Source organism: Chinchilla lanigera, unplaced genomic scaffold, assembly GCF_000276665.1.
Source record: "Chinchilla lanigera isolate Chin_1 unplaced genomic scaffold, ChiLan1.0 scaffold00150, whole genome shotgun sequence".
NCBI lineage: Eukaryota > Metazoa > Chordata > Mammalia > Rodentia > Chinchillidae > Chinchilla > Chinchilla lanigera.
In genome coordinates this window covers 38,563-51,257 of record NW_004955551.1, presented here as the reverse complement: position 1 = coordinate 51,257, position 12,695 = coordinate 38,563, and the positions used below count along the sequence as shown (strand labels likewise).

General features: G+C 45.2%; 1 protein-coding gene and 1 long non-coding RNA gene across 2 annotated transcripts in view; one reads left to right on the top strand and one right to left on the bottom strand.

Annotated features, from left to right (window-relative positions):
- Nucleotides 1-7,340, bottom strand: part of Grk5 (G protein-coupled receptor kinase 5) — a 211,201-nt gene extending 203,861 nt beyond the window's left edge. Inside the window, exon 1 of the mRNA XM_005412155.2 lies at nucleotides 7,051-7,340. Within this exon, the coding sequence (XP_005412212.1) occupies nucleotides 7,051-7,102 (52 nt within the window). The 5' untranslated portion in view covers nucleotides 7,103-7,340. The remainder of the gene's footprint in view (nucleotides 1-7,050) is intronic.
- A 361-nt stretch (nucleotides 7,341-7,701) lies between these two features.
- LOC106147389 lies at nucleotides 7,702-10,973 on the top strand. The gene is made up of 2 exons (XR_001232274.1): nucleotides 7,702-7,784; nucleotides 10,520-10,973. It is a non-coding gene; the product is annotated as an uncharacterized LOC106147389 (long non-coding RNA).
- The last annotated feature ends 1,722 nt before the right edge of the window (nucleotides 10,974-12,695 follow it).

Genomic DNA, 12,695 nt, shown 5'->3' with positions numbered 1-12,695 from the left:
GGTTCGATCCCCAGCACCACCAAAAAGAAAGGGAAAAAAAAGCCAAAAGGAAGGCAGCTTCTACCCTCTCTAGTCTAGAACTGTAGCCTATTAAACTGCCCAGGCCTTTGCTATGGAAAGGCACCAAAGCTCTGCCAGGAAGGTTCCACTGCATACCACGTCTCCTCATGGATTTCTTCCTTCCTCAGCGAAAAAGCCTTCCTTCCATCATTTTTACTGGCTTCCATTTGTAGGAACTGACTTTCCTACAATCTCCTTGAGAAAATTAGAAGTTGTCTTCCAGATTCAGGTCCATCCCTCAAGTATGACTTTTAATAATCCCTAAATCACATATCGGTCACTGTCCAAATTCTAGGCATGGCAGAATGAATATATTGTGTCCAGCTATGAAGTTTACAGCAGTCAGCCTTACCTCTTAGGGGAGAAAAGACCCAGTTCTACTCATATCCAGTTTACCAATTTAAAAACCTAAGAAAGGACAGGGGAGGGTGGCTCAGTGGTAGAATACTTGTCCAATATGCAGAAGGTCCTGAGTTTGATCCCAGCATCACCACAAAAAAAAAAAAACCAACCTAAGAGATAATGGTGTTGCCCAACTATGCATCTCTCTTCCCTTCTCCTTCTTTAATCCCCTCCACCCATTTCTTACTGGAAATTGAACCCAAGACCTCACACACAAGGCAAATACTCTACCACTGAGTTACATCCCCAGCCCTTTTTAAACAGAGTCCTGTTAAGTTGTCCAGGTTACCTTGAACTTGCAATTCTCCTGCCTCAGCCTCCTGAGTAGCTAGGATTACAGATATGTACTACCATACTCTGCCCAAGTACCTAATTGCATCTCTTTACCCCAAAATGAGGACTGAAGCCAGGACTTTCACACTGAGCTATATCTTCAACCACTTTTTAATTTTTTTTTAAAGAGACAGGAAATTCAAGAGGTCCTGAGTTTGATTCCTAGTACCAAAAAAAAAAAAAAAAAAAACCAGAGAGAGAGAGGATCTTACTACGTTGCTAAACTGAGCAGGCTGGGTTTAAACTTGTGATCCTACCTCAGCCTCCCAGAATGCTGAGATTACAGGCATTCACTACCATGCCTGGCTTAATTGCTTTTTTTTATTTTTTGGTAAGGGGAATCAAATTTAGGACCTTGTGCTTGCCCAGCAGGTGCTAATTGCACCTTTTAACCCATCTCTTGCTGCTTTTATCCAAGGCTGACATCCAAAATGTCACCCAGTATCCTTAAACAGTCAAATGATACATGAATGAATAAGTGAATTTTACCCTTGTGTTTCAGAAGACAATTCGTGAATGGTTTCCTTGAAATGAGAAACAGGGGTGGGGGAGGGTCTAGTCAGGAAGTAACTGCTTTCTCTTTAAAAAGGAGCATGATTTATACAAAATGGACTGCTTCCTCCAGTGTTTGGATGGTAGTAAAAGGAATAAAATTGTCTTAACCCTCCAAAAGTAAATCTTGTCAAAAAAAAAGTAAATCTTGCCAATATGTAGGATGTTTTTAAATACAAATTTTCACTGAAGTATAGCAAGACACGTTAGTAGAAATCACCCCCATTCCTTTCCGCCATAATCCATTTTAATCATTTAAAATCCTATCTTAAGGCCCACTGTCTTCTCTATGCTACTTGGATATAAGGGATGGGGACTGAAGACAGACTGAAAACACTCCTGATGTGCTCAATGTGTCACCTTTCTTGTTGCTTTGTCAAGTTTCACTTCTGAATAGGATAATCTGTGGGCAATAACAACCATAAAACTTTTATTCTGCAGCCATAAAATATTTTTATTTCAAAACTACCTAGGTCTCATAATAGCCTTAGCTTCACAAGTATATTGACAACATTAACTTTAAATATTGCCCACAGACCTGAATGGCTTCAAAAAATATTGAGAACTGCTAGGAATGAGCTGAGTAGCTCTTGGTGAAGGTGAATTTGTCATATATTGAGACTGTTGCTGAAATTCACTTGGGCATTCTTGAAGTCTTTAGCACAGACCCAAAGGGTATCATTTAGCAAGCCACTACAAGAGTTACAGCTTCCGAAGACATAATTTAAAGAAGGATTAGTTTGGGCACTGGAAGACTCATGTTCCTTAGAGTTCACAATCTGACAAGAAGCAGCTAAGCTACTGAAAGATGAGAGTCTTATGGGCATTTATCTGATGATTATAAAAACAGACAGCTAGATTAACTGCAATCATCATTTGAAAACTTTCTTTAAGAAAGCAAGGCCTTCTGGAAACACTGTTTTTGGTTTCCCTCCCTCCAAGTTGTCAGTACTGAAAAGGAAACTTAAAAAAATAAATAAATAAAAGGCAGTTTCATTTAACAGCATAGTGTTTCATGGGCCAGGCTGCTTTCATACAAGCTGAGGAGCCTTTTTAAGGATGAAAGCTGTTGTTCTCCTATACTTTAAGATTGAAGGAATAAGCCTGCATCCGCAGAGCAGTGAGAGGGCTATGAGCTTCAGATATCCTCACCTTCTCATAACTTAATACAGCCACGTTGCAGTTTCAGCATCACTGGAGGTGCAAGGGAAGAGATGGGGTAGGCTCTGGCTTGGGCCCTGCTGTGGAATGCCAGATCTGTCTGCCCTAGGCAGAGCCTGCCCCTCCCAGGGTCAGATGCTGGTACACTCCCTCCTGCTGCCCTCCCTTACCTCCCCTCTGGCCCCCAGCTTCACATTCCCCCACGTTCCTAACCTTGATCATCAGGAATATCCAGGCCAACAAGTCACAGAGTTAGCCGAGAAAATGATTCTTGTACAGGCTGGGTTTTGGCAATTGTGACAAATGGCAAAGTCATTATGTTCCTAATTTCTCTGTCAGTGCTTGCTAGGCTCAAGCTCAGGAAAATGTGATCAATACTCCTTCTGACGTCTTCATTGATCAGATATGGCAACTGCTGGCCTAAGAAGAAAGGAAAGGTGGGTGCTTGCAAAATTTCTTCTCACTACTGCTCACTCAGTACTGAGACAACAGATCTAGTTGGTGAGAAAAAGCAAAAACTCTTACTGCAATAGAAAACCCAAAAAAGACACATAAAAGGCATTCTGCAAACACTCTTTCTCACTACCATTATTTCAACACTAGCTTGCCTGCCAATTTTCTGAGATTCTGAAATGTAAATAGATAGAAGAATGAGTCTGGATCTCTTTTTCATTAAATGCTTAATCACTTAGTTCATTTCCATAAATTGGCATGAGTTCAGTCTCAACTTCTTTCTTCCTTAACCATTTCTTAGAAGAGTAATCTGAGACTCCTCAGAGTGCTCACGTTGATGTTTTCTCCTAAGATCAGAACAAATAAACAGCCCACTAAATAACTTTCAGTTGGTTCAAATTTTTGAACTTAGTACTTCACTGTTTGTTTGGTTTTTTGTTTTGAGACAGAGTCCAGTAGCTGCTATGTAGTCCAGGCTCGTCTTGAACTTGTGGTAATCCTCCTGCCTCAGCCTCTGAGTTCTGGGCTTACAGTCATGTGCTACCACACCTGGCTATCTTTTCTTATTTCAAAAATTGTGACTAAAATACAACTTGTGGAGGCTGGGGATTTAGCTCAGCAGCACAGCGCCTGCCCGGCAAGCGCAAGGTCATGAGTTCAATCCCCGGTACCAGAAAAAAAACAAAGTAAAATAAAATACAACTTGCTTGGTATACTTTCTAAGTATTTACAGTGAATCCCTTTTACCCTAGTCCACTTACAGGCTTTGTATTTCATTGCTCTATTGATGTTTTCTACTTCATACTTGTTTCATTATGATATGAATTTGAATACATAATGAATTTACAAGTCATCTGCCTTTAAGAATACTCAGTAATATCAAAAGATAGATCTCAAAGTTAGCCATTGACATCAAATTACAGCATTCATGAAGTATGCCTGCCTTTCTTCAAGGTCTGTCTCTTTATTGTTTGGGACAAATGTAAGTTTTACTTGAAAGTCACAGTTTAAATTGTTTACAATGTATTTTGCTAAATGAACCAAATTAATTTTCACATTTGCCCACTGTATTTTTCATCTATAGCTATTCATAAGCATCTTTTAAAAAGTGTTTTTATTTGTTTGGTTGTTTTTTTGTTTTGTTTGGTGTGGGGTTTGTTTTGTTTTTTGAGACAGAGTCTCACTATGTAGTCCAGGTTGGCCTCAAACTTGCTCAGCCTCCTATGTCAGCCTCCCAAGCGCTAGGATTACAGGTGTGTGCCACCATGTTCAGCTTAAGAAGTGTTTTTAATCATTTTTAATAACACATTATCTTATGTACTATAAAATTTACATTACCTAGTTCACTAACTTGGCTGAAATGTTCATTTTTTCATATTTACATAGGATGGTTATTGGGACAATTACTATATTTAATAGAATGACTTCAAGTAGAGAACAGAAAAGAGAAAAACAAAAGGTTTTTATTTCTTAAATCTTCCACAGTAATTAAGAAATATTGACATAAATTTCAAATAAAAGCCTAGCTTTTCTAAACAGAAGCCTTTAAAATTGTGGATTCTCTCTAGACATAACAGAAAAAAACAGGGGAAATGCAAATTGAAAATGTGGCTGCCACATAAATGATAATTTCTTCCTCATATGTCAGTCTGCTCCTACTTCCTTACAGGCGAAGACCTCACCACTTCTAAGGCATCTTCGAGAGCTATTTCTCACCATGAAAAGAAACTGAAAAATACTTTAAAAGGAAAAAAGCAGAGGGCACATTCTTGAGCACTTCTAATCACTGTAATTCTGTCCCCTGGGAGCCTGTCATTCCAAACACACTTCCAACCTGCTGCTCCCCTCCCTAAGTCTCTGGAATAGCCTATTTCTTAACCTGACAAACAAAAAGATCAGCCAGTAAATTCATTTTAGCAAAACAACCGGGAAGAACAACTGGAGAGGAGACTACCTGATAAAACTTTGCCTACTCTAAGGAAAACATTTTATTTTATTTTAGTTAAATTTGTCAGTACATCTTAGATATACATAATGATCACATTCATCATACGGAATTTGTAACTGTACATGATACATCCACAGCCATAGCACCCTGAATGCTCCTGATCTTGTCTGATCTTGGAGGCTAAACAGGGTCAAGCCTGGTTAGTACTTGCAAGGGAAAACATTTTAAAAGAAATAACCAAATGCTAAGGGAAGAGGAAAGTATCCCTCCAGGCAAACAAACATCTAGCACAGCAAAGTTGGGGAGCGGATTTTCTGGGCAACAAGAGGAACCCGGGAAACTTACAAGGCCTCCAGCACCATCATATCCAGAGATTTGCCTGAGAAAGAATTTTAGAATGGAGGGAGGATAAAAACTTTCCCACCCCTGTGACCCTGCCATGTACAACTGTGTCCCACCACTAGGTGGCTGGCTGCAAAGGCTGCAGGCAGGGGGCTTTCTTCCCTTCTTCCCTCCAGCGCTGTCCTATCCAGCCCAGAGGAGAGCTCAATAGCCCCCACTTTGATCTAGTTCACTAAAAATGCCAGAGTGGGGGAGAAGAAGGAAGGAAGAAAGGAAGGAAGGAAGGAAGGAAGGAAGGAAGGAAGGAAGGAAGGAAGGAAGAAGAGAAGAGAGAGAAGAAAAAAAGAGAGATCTCTCAGGCTTTAGTCTGAAGTCACCAAGTGACAGTCTCCTCTAGAAATCTTCATACCAAAGCTGAGTGAAGAGGAATTGCAGAGAGATGGATGTGCATATTTTAAACTCTGCTCAGTATTTTCAAAGCACTGCTTCCCTCAGGGATTTCAAAGTAAACCTCCCGGGTGGGTACATTAGAGCTGCTTTAGAGGGACGAGCAACCATAGAAGTGTGACCTGAACACCCGGGTGAGTTGCTGAACCCCAGCCCAGGGTGGGTTGTGTGCATCACCTAGCCGCACAGCCTGTACCGAGCCACAAGGTGATGGAATGGCTGGATAAACATGAATCGTTTTATTGCTGGCCAGAAATCCTTCCTTCATTCATCAAAGTGGGTGAATGAAAATATTAAGAAGTAGGTACGGCATTTTCATGGGTTGCTTACTAAGGATCCCTCTAAAGGCAAGACCTTACTTAGTTTGCCTTCTACCTTGGGTATCAAATAAAACCTCCTCCCAGGAAAGGGAAAAACCACTTCCCTTTTTATAAAAAAGCTGCACACCAGAACCCAAATCTTGGCAAAAGAGATGTTACATAAATTCCAGGTATTCCTAAATATGCATGTTTATACACACACAGCACAATCCTTTCAGAAAGCAGTTAAGTTTCAGGGCCACTTCTTTTCTCTCTTTTTCATCTCAAGAAAGAGTAATATACGTACTTATAGGTATGACTTAAGATCTTACCCACTCCATTTAGATGACACTTCCTGCTAGCTAACTGCAGGAAATCTGATCATTCGCATCCGAAACGCGTAAAGCACCGGCACACTTACCTTCCTTAACTGAGACAAAACTAAACAGTTCCGTATCTGCCCCCACCCCATCCCAGAAAAAAATCATAACCGCATCTGAAATCCTAAATTACTTTCTAGGTGACTTGTAGGACTCCGAACTGGCTAATTCCTTAACATCTTACTTTGCCTTTAAAAGGATTCCTTCCACCCGACGGGATTTCCCTAAGACACATTCCCAGCGGATGGTTTCCAGCAATACTCTCTATCAACTCAGCCTGCGCAAGCAGACTTGGCTTCTGCTAATTCCAACACCCCCTCCCACCATCCACACACCACTCGCACTCACAGAACCAACCATCCCGGGCCGACTCGGAAAGCTTTCTTATTTGCGCGTTTGCCCTTCTCTGCCTGAAAGAATGCTCTTCCAACTGACCTTTTAACAGTTGCCGAGATGGCACGATCTGTAGGGTGAGAGCTGGAAACTAGGGGATATTTTAGCATCCTAATCCCTGCAGGCTGCTCTGCCCAAGGCAGGAGCCCCGCAGCCTCTCCGAGCTGTCCCGACGCGACCGACTCGCCGCGGGCATCCCGCGCGGCCCCAGCCCACGCGCCGCCGACTCCGCACCGCGGCCCGGCGACTGCGCCAGGCACGCACCGGCCCCGCCGCTTACCTTCCCGGGCTTTCAGCAAGACCGTGTTGGCCACGATGTTTTCCAGCTCCATTGACAGTCCGCGGTCAGCGAGGGAGCCGGCCGGCCGGGCTGTCAGCGCCTGGGTGCTGCCGCTGCTCGGGCCGCCGCCGCTGCTGCCAGAGCCGGGAGCCAGCAGCCCGCCTCGCCTACCGCATTATTCCTGCTCCGAGCCCTCGAGTTTTCCCCCTCTGCACAGAGAAGCCGCCGCCGCCGCTTCTTCCTCCCTCTGTGTCCCCCCTCCCCCCTCCCTCAACACTCTCCCCCCACCCCCCACCCTCCGCGTGTCTCTGTCACTCCATTCTCCTCCCCTCCGGCTCCCTCGGATGCTTTAATGCCTCGGATGCTTCAACCTCCCCTCCGTCCCTCCCGGGGGTGTGGTACTCGCAGGCTCGGGCCGCCGCAGTGCGCAGGCGCAGGCCCGGACGCACCTCCCGCCTCGGCGCAAGTGGCGCGGGGCCTGCTGGGAGTCGTAGTCCTCGGTGCGCCAGGGCGGGGTGAGCGGGGCGGTCTAGGAGTCCGGCGGGCCCACGGCTGAGGGAGCGGGAGACACGCCCTGCGCGGCGCCGAGAGCGGAGGTGGCCGCCGCCAGGCCGGCGGGCGAGTCAAAAGCACTCCAGCCCAGCGAGAGCCTCCGGTCCCGGGGTGCGGGTCCGCTCGCCCCTTGCCAGCCTTGCCCAGAGCCGGGAACACCGAGTCCTCAGGCCACGGCGGCGGTAGGCGAAGCGCCCCGACCGGGCGGGAGCGGGGCGGGAGCCGTGGGGTCCCGGGGCGCTCGGGCAGGAGAACCGTCAGTCCGCTGCGCACCCAGGGCCAACGGGCCCACGAGCGAGCCGCTGGGCGCCGGAGCCGGGGTTCGCCCGCCCGCCCGCCTGGCCACTGCCTGCTGTCTCGCACGCACACGTGCCAAGTCGCGCACAGAGCTGCACTTTGTTCGCCCGGAAGGCGGGAAGGGCTCCGCGAGTCGCCCCAGTGTAGGCGCGGCCCGAGCGCCCCCAGCCGGCGGCGGTCTCCGTGGATCGCGCCTCCGCGGGGATCTGAGCGTGGGAAGCGCCGCGCCGTGCTAGTAAACCGTCTTGCTGCACGCGGGCCCCGCAAGCCAACAGTCTTCGTTTCAGCTGCACTCGCTCAGACTGAGTTATAAAAACTCGGGCGGGATAGCCTGAGCCTGCAATGTAGAATGTTAATTAGGAACAGCCAGGCCAGCGCGACCCGGCATGGAAATGTGTTCAAATTCTGGACTTATATTTATCTTGGGGCTCTTAGATTCTTCCACTGTTACGCTCAGAACATCAGACTCCAGATCTAGATCCAGCTCAGCTCTCTTGCTTTCTCCGAAAACCGTCGTCCTGCGGAATGGGCGCTCTCCTGTTACCTGGGGTCTGCACTCCTGTTCTTTGGGCCGGGGGCGGGGCCGCTTGGCCCCAGGGAACAATGAGGCCTTTGCCTGCTGCACTCCTGCGTCCTCCGGGCCGGATATCCGTCCTGAAGCCAACTCTGGGCTTTCTCTGTCCAAAAGGAGGAAACTTTCTGTCCCCAGGGCTGCCAGGAAGTAGCAGGGAGGTGCTGAGAGAAACAGAGAACAATTATTATTCATTGGAGAATATAAACTTTCCAGGCCTTCGCAGCTGGATTCTAACAACCCAGGGTTGTCTACTTTCCTGGTGGATGCATCCAACACCACCAGTTCCTGTTGTCTAGGTTTGGGTCAGTGGGTCTCCCCGGGCCTCACTTTACCTGTGTGAAGTTACAGAAGGCAGGAAGCTGAGCAGATACCTTTTGGGGCATCTTTCATTCCCGGAAGTATTGTTCTAAGCCACCCAGGCTTGGTCTTTGCTACATACCACATACCCAGAGCCGTTCGGAAAGAGAGACTCTTAAAGCTGGCAGCATCTTAGAGCCCACCAACTACAGTGGTCACTTGTCAGCACACGAGGGCCCGATCCGATCAAAGTGTATTTGGTTGACATTTAAAAATTAAATAATTTGAATAGTTTTAAGTGGCTCATGCTCCATAACAACCTGGTCAGATTTCCTGTGCTTACAAATCCTGCGACATTTATAAGAAAACAGATTCTGGTTAAAATGCAGACCTGTATCTGTTATTTTTAACAAACTAGGGTTTTGCCATTCCTTCCGGTCAATAGCCTACATTGAATGGCAAAGCTCTGGAATTAACCATAATCACCACCACTCTCTACTGTCTTACACCCAGTGAAAGTTACCAGTGATTTTACCTGTCTGGCCTTACGAACATTTGAATTTGCAACCTTGGAAACCTCTGCCTGTCTCCCTCACTTTAGTAATGTGAAACAGACCCAGAGAGAAGTGAATCCTGCTGGTCATTCAGCAAATAGATGTTCGCCTATCTGGTTCTCTATTCACTACAGGTAATGCATCCTGGCTACAAAGTAAATGGTTATGTGTCAAGTATCTGCGTCTATGAGGAAACGAGAGCATTCCAGTGCCAGAATGAAACAACAATGGCTAGCATTTACTTAACCCCAACACTGGGCCAGGCCCTATGCTATTTGTTTTACATTGACTATCTCATTGAACACAACATCCGAATGAGATAGGGAACATAGCTCTATTTTACAGATAAAGAAGTTTTATTATTTTCCTAAGGTCACACATAACTAATAATAAAAGACCTGGGATTTGAAACTAGCAGCTGACTCAGAATCTGTGCACTTAATTTCTGTGCAGCTCGGGCCAGCCGGCACAATTTGTGACTGTTGTGACTGGTATGACTGTTGTGTTTGGCTGCCAGAATGAACTTGTGAGGAGGCGAATGAGGCAGTTGACGAAATGAGTAAGACAACAGGGTTTTCATTCCAGTCCATAATTCCACCATTATACATACAGTTAACTGCAGGGGCTGGGGTTATAGCTCAGTGGCCTAAGTGTCTGCCTGGCAAGCGCAAGGTCCTGAGTTTGATTCCTGGTACGAAAAAAAAAAAAAAAAAAGATACAGTTAACTACACTAACAACTCAGTGCTCGTGAAATATGAGCTTGCTTCAAAGGTAAAATAGTCTGTTAAGTATCAGTAACTAGAGAATCATTGACAGCCAGCTGAGAGAAAGAGCAGAAACCCAAATGGAGGTACAGGTGACGATGAGAGGAATGAGACTATGCCAGAGACAAGCACTGACTTCTCATTGCACCCAGGATCAGCTGAACCAGAAATGCATAACACACAGGGAATCTCATTCTTCTGTGAGCTCCTGTATCTCTCAAGGATATAGATGCAGGATGGGATTCCTTGTAAATAGAAATTTGTTATAGCTACAACCTATCTTCTTCCTAAAATATGAATTCCTTCTGCCTGAATAATCATGTTGGCTCTGTGGGAGGTGGGGTTTTCATCATTTGCTCACCTGTCAATTTGCAGATCTTCAGGAAGCAGTTGGAAAGAGACCTATCTTTCTGTTATTCTCTTCTTCATAGGTTAGGAAGGCAATTTCCCAGGGAGCTCACCACTAGGAAGGAAAGCAAACTGGCAGACAAACTCCTCCCATGATGGAATAAGAGCCATTGAAGAGAAATGCACAAAGGACTCTGCAAACAGAGAGGAAGAACTGATGTCAGATTCAGAGGAATTCCAAGACAAGACAATGGGAGCTGAAAGTGGGTTGGAAGCATGAGGCTTCTAGTTAATATTCCCTGTCCTGGAAGTCTCTTCATCAATGGACCCCAGCCAGTACTTACCAAATTTGATACTAAACAAGATGCTATGCAGTAGACCACCTATCCTTCTTTGTTGGTTTAATAATGGTTTTCTTTAATGTTAGCACAGTTTAAAATTTTTTTGCTCATCTATACAGTATTAATCCATTTCCTATTGCCAATAACACATTTCCCTAGACTGGGTAAGTTTTAATTAAAAGAATTTATTTTGGCTTACTGTTGTAGAAGTCCAAAGTTAAGGGACCACATCTAGAGATATCTCTTACAGAATCCTGAAATGGTACACAACGTCATGTGATGAGAGTCAGGAGACATGGAGCATGTGTTCCCTGGTTCTGGGAGTCAGGTTAAGTTTCCACTCTCTTAATGCTGCATAATGGGGATTAAACACCAACATAAATTTTGGACTTGATAAACCATATTAAAGCCCAAGTACCATCTGAACTAATGACATCTGTGAAGAGTTATAAAAGTACCACACTCTGGGGAAAAATGACATCCAAACAACATGAATCTTTGTAGCCTTTGGTTTCAAGATGAACTGGTTGATCTTAGTCTGCTAGGAAGTGCCTCCCTGGTATTGCCAGGTGATTGTTACATATAGGGACATCTAGACACTCAGCTCCACAACAAACTTACAGGGTCAGCTGGTTTACATCAGTTTTCCACTGCAAGTTCAGAGATTCAAGCTGAAACACTCTTGCCTACTGATGGTCACAGGCACACATGGTCTCCAAGTTCTTGGCACTATAGCAGTTTAACATGGTCTTTTCATTTTTCTCTGTGAGTGTCTCTGTGTCTGTCTGTGTCTCTGTCTGTCTCTCTCTCTCTCTCTCTCTCTCTCTCTCTCTCTCTCTCTCTCTCTTTCTCGTATTTTAGGGATTTAACCCAGGGGCACTGTACCAGTGAACTACATCCCCAGCCCTTGTTATTTCTTTAAAGAGGATCTCATATTACCCAGGATCACCTCAAATGTGCAGTCCTCCTGCCTGTACCTTCTCAGTAGCTGGGATTACAGACCTGAGCCACCATGTCTGGCTCTAACATGGTCTTCTTAGTAAAAAAGGAAGCACCCCTTCCCCGATGCCATGTTTATGTAGGAGGATCCCTATAGGAGATTTAGTGCAGCTCCAAACTATTATAAAGTCTAGTGAGACCACTTCCTCAGTCTTGCCACAGACCCTTTCTCTAGTACCCACCCCATTACTATACCCGCAACCTTGATTCCTAGCCTAGTCCTACAAGGTAGGTACTCTCTAAAGACATTGTTGCCGCCATTGTTTATAGAGGAAACTGAGCCACCGGGAGTTTGGTCTGTTGCCAAAGTCAAGTGAAAAGTGTGAGGCAAGGCTAGTTATTTAGATGAATGCCTACCTTCTCTATGTAGAGACCTGAAATATGTCCTTTTCACCTTTTGAGTCTCTTTATAGAACCAGTAAATGCTTACACATTGTGAGCATTTGGCAGTATTTGCTGACTTGGACCGCATATGGATAACCAGCCCCATCTACTTATACCATAGGATGCTAGTTAACTATCAAAATTAAGATCAGATCAGAGTTTTAAAAGGAAAAGTAGGGAAAACTAGCCTCTTGGAATCAAGGTTCATCTGGGACAAAAAGCCAAAGGCAGTCATCCAGTCCCCAGGGCTTTCAGATTTCTGATTGGACCTCTGTCCTCAAATCTCTGATCAACCAGTAGTTCACCTAGTCCTTTTTTTTTTTTTAACAGTTTGAACCCAGGGCCTTTGCACTGAACTACATCCTCAGCCCTTTTTTATTTTGAGACAGGGTCTCACTAAATTGTTACAGCTGGGCTTGAATTTGCACTCCTGCCTCAACCTCCCAAAGTGCTGGGATTACAGGTGTGCACCACCACACCCAGCTAGTCACCTACTTTTAAAGGAAACTACGCACACAAATTTCACTTCAATTTT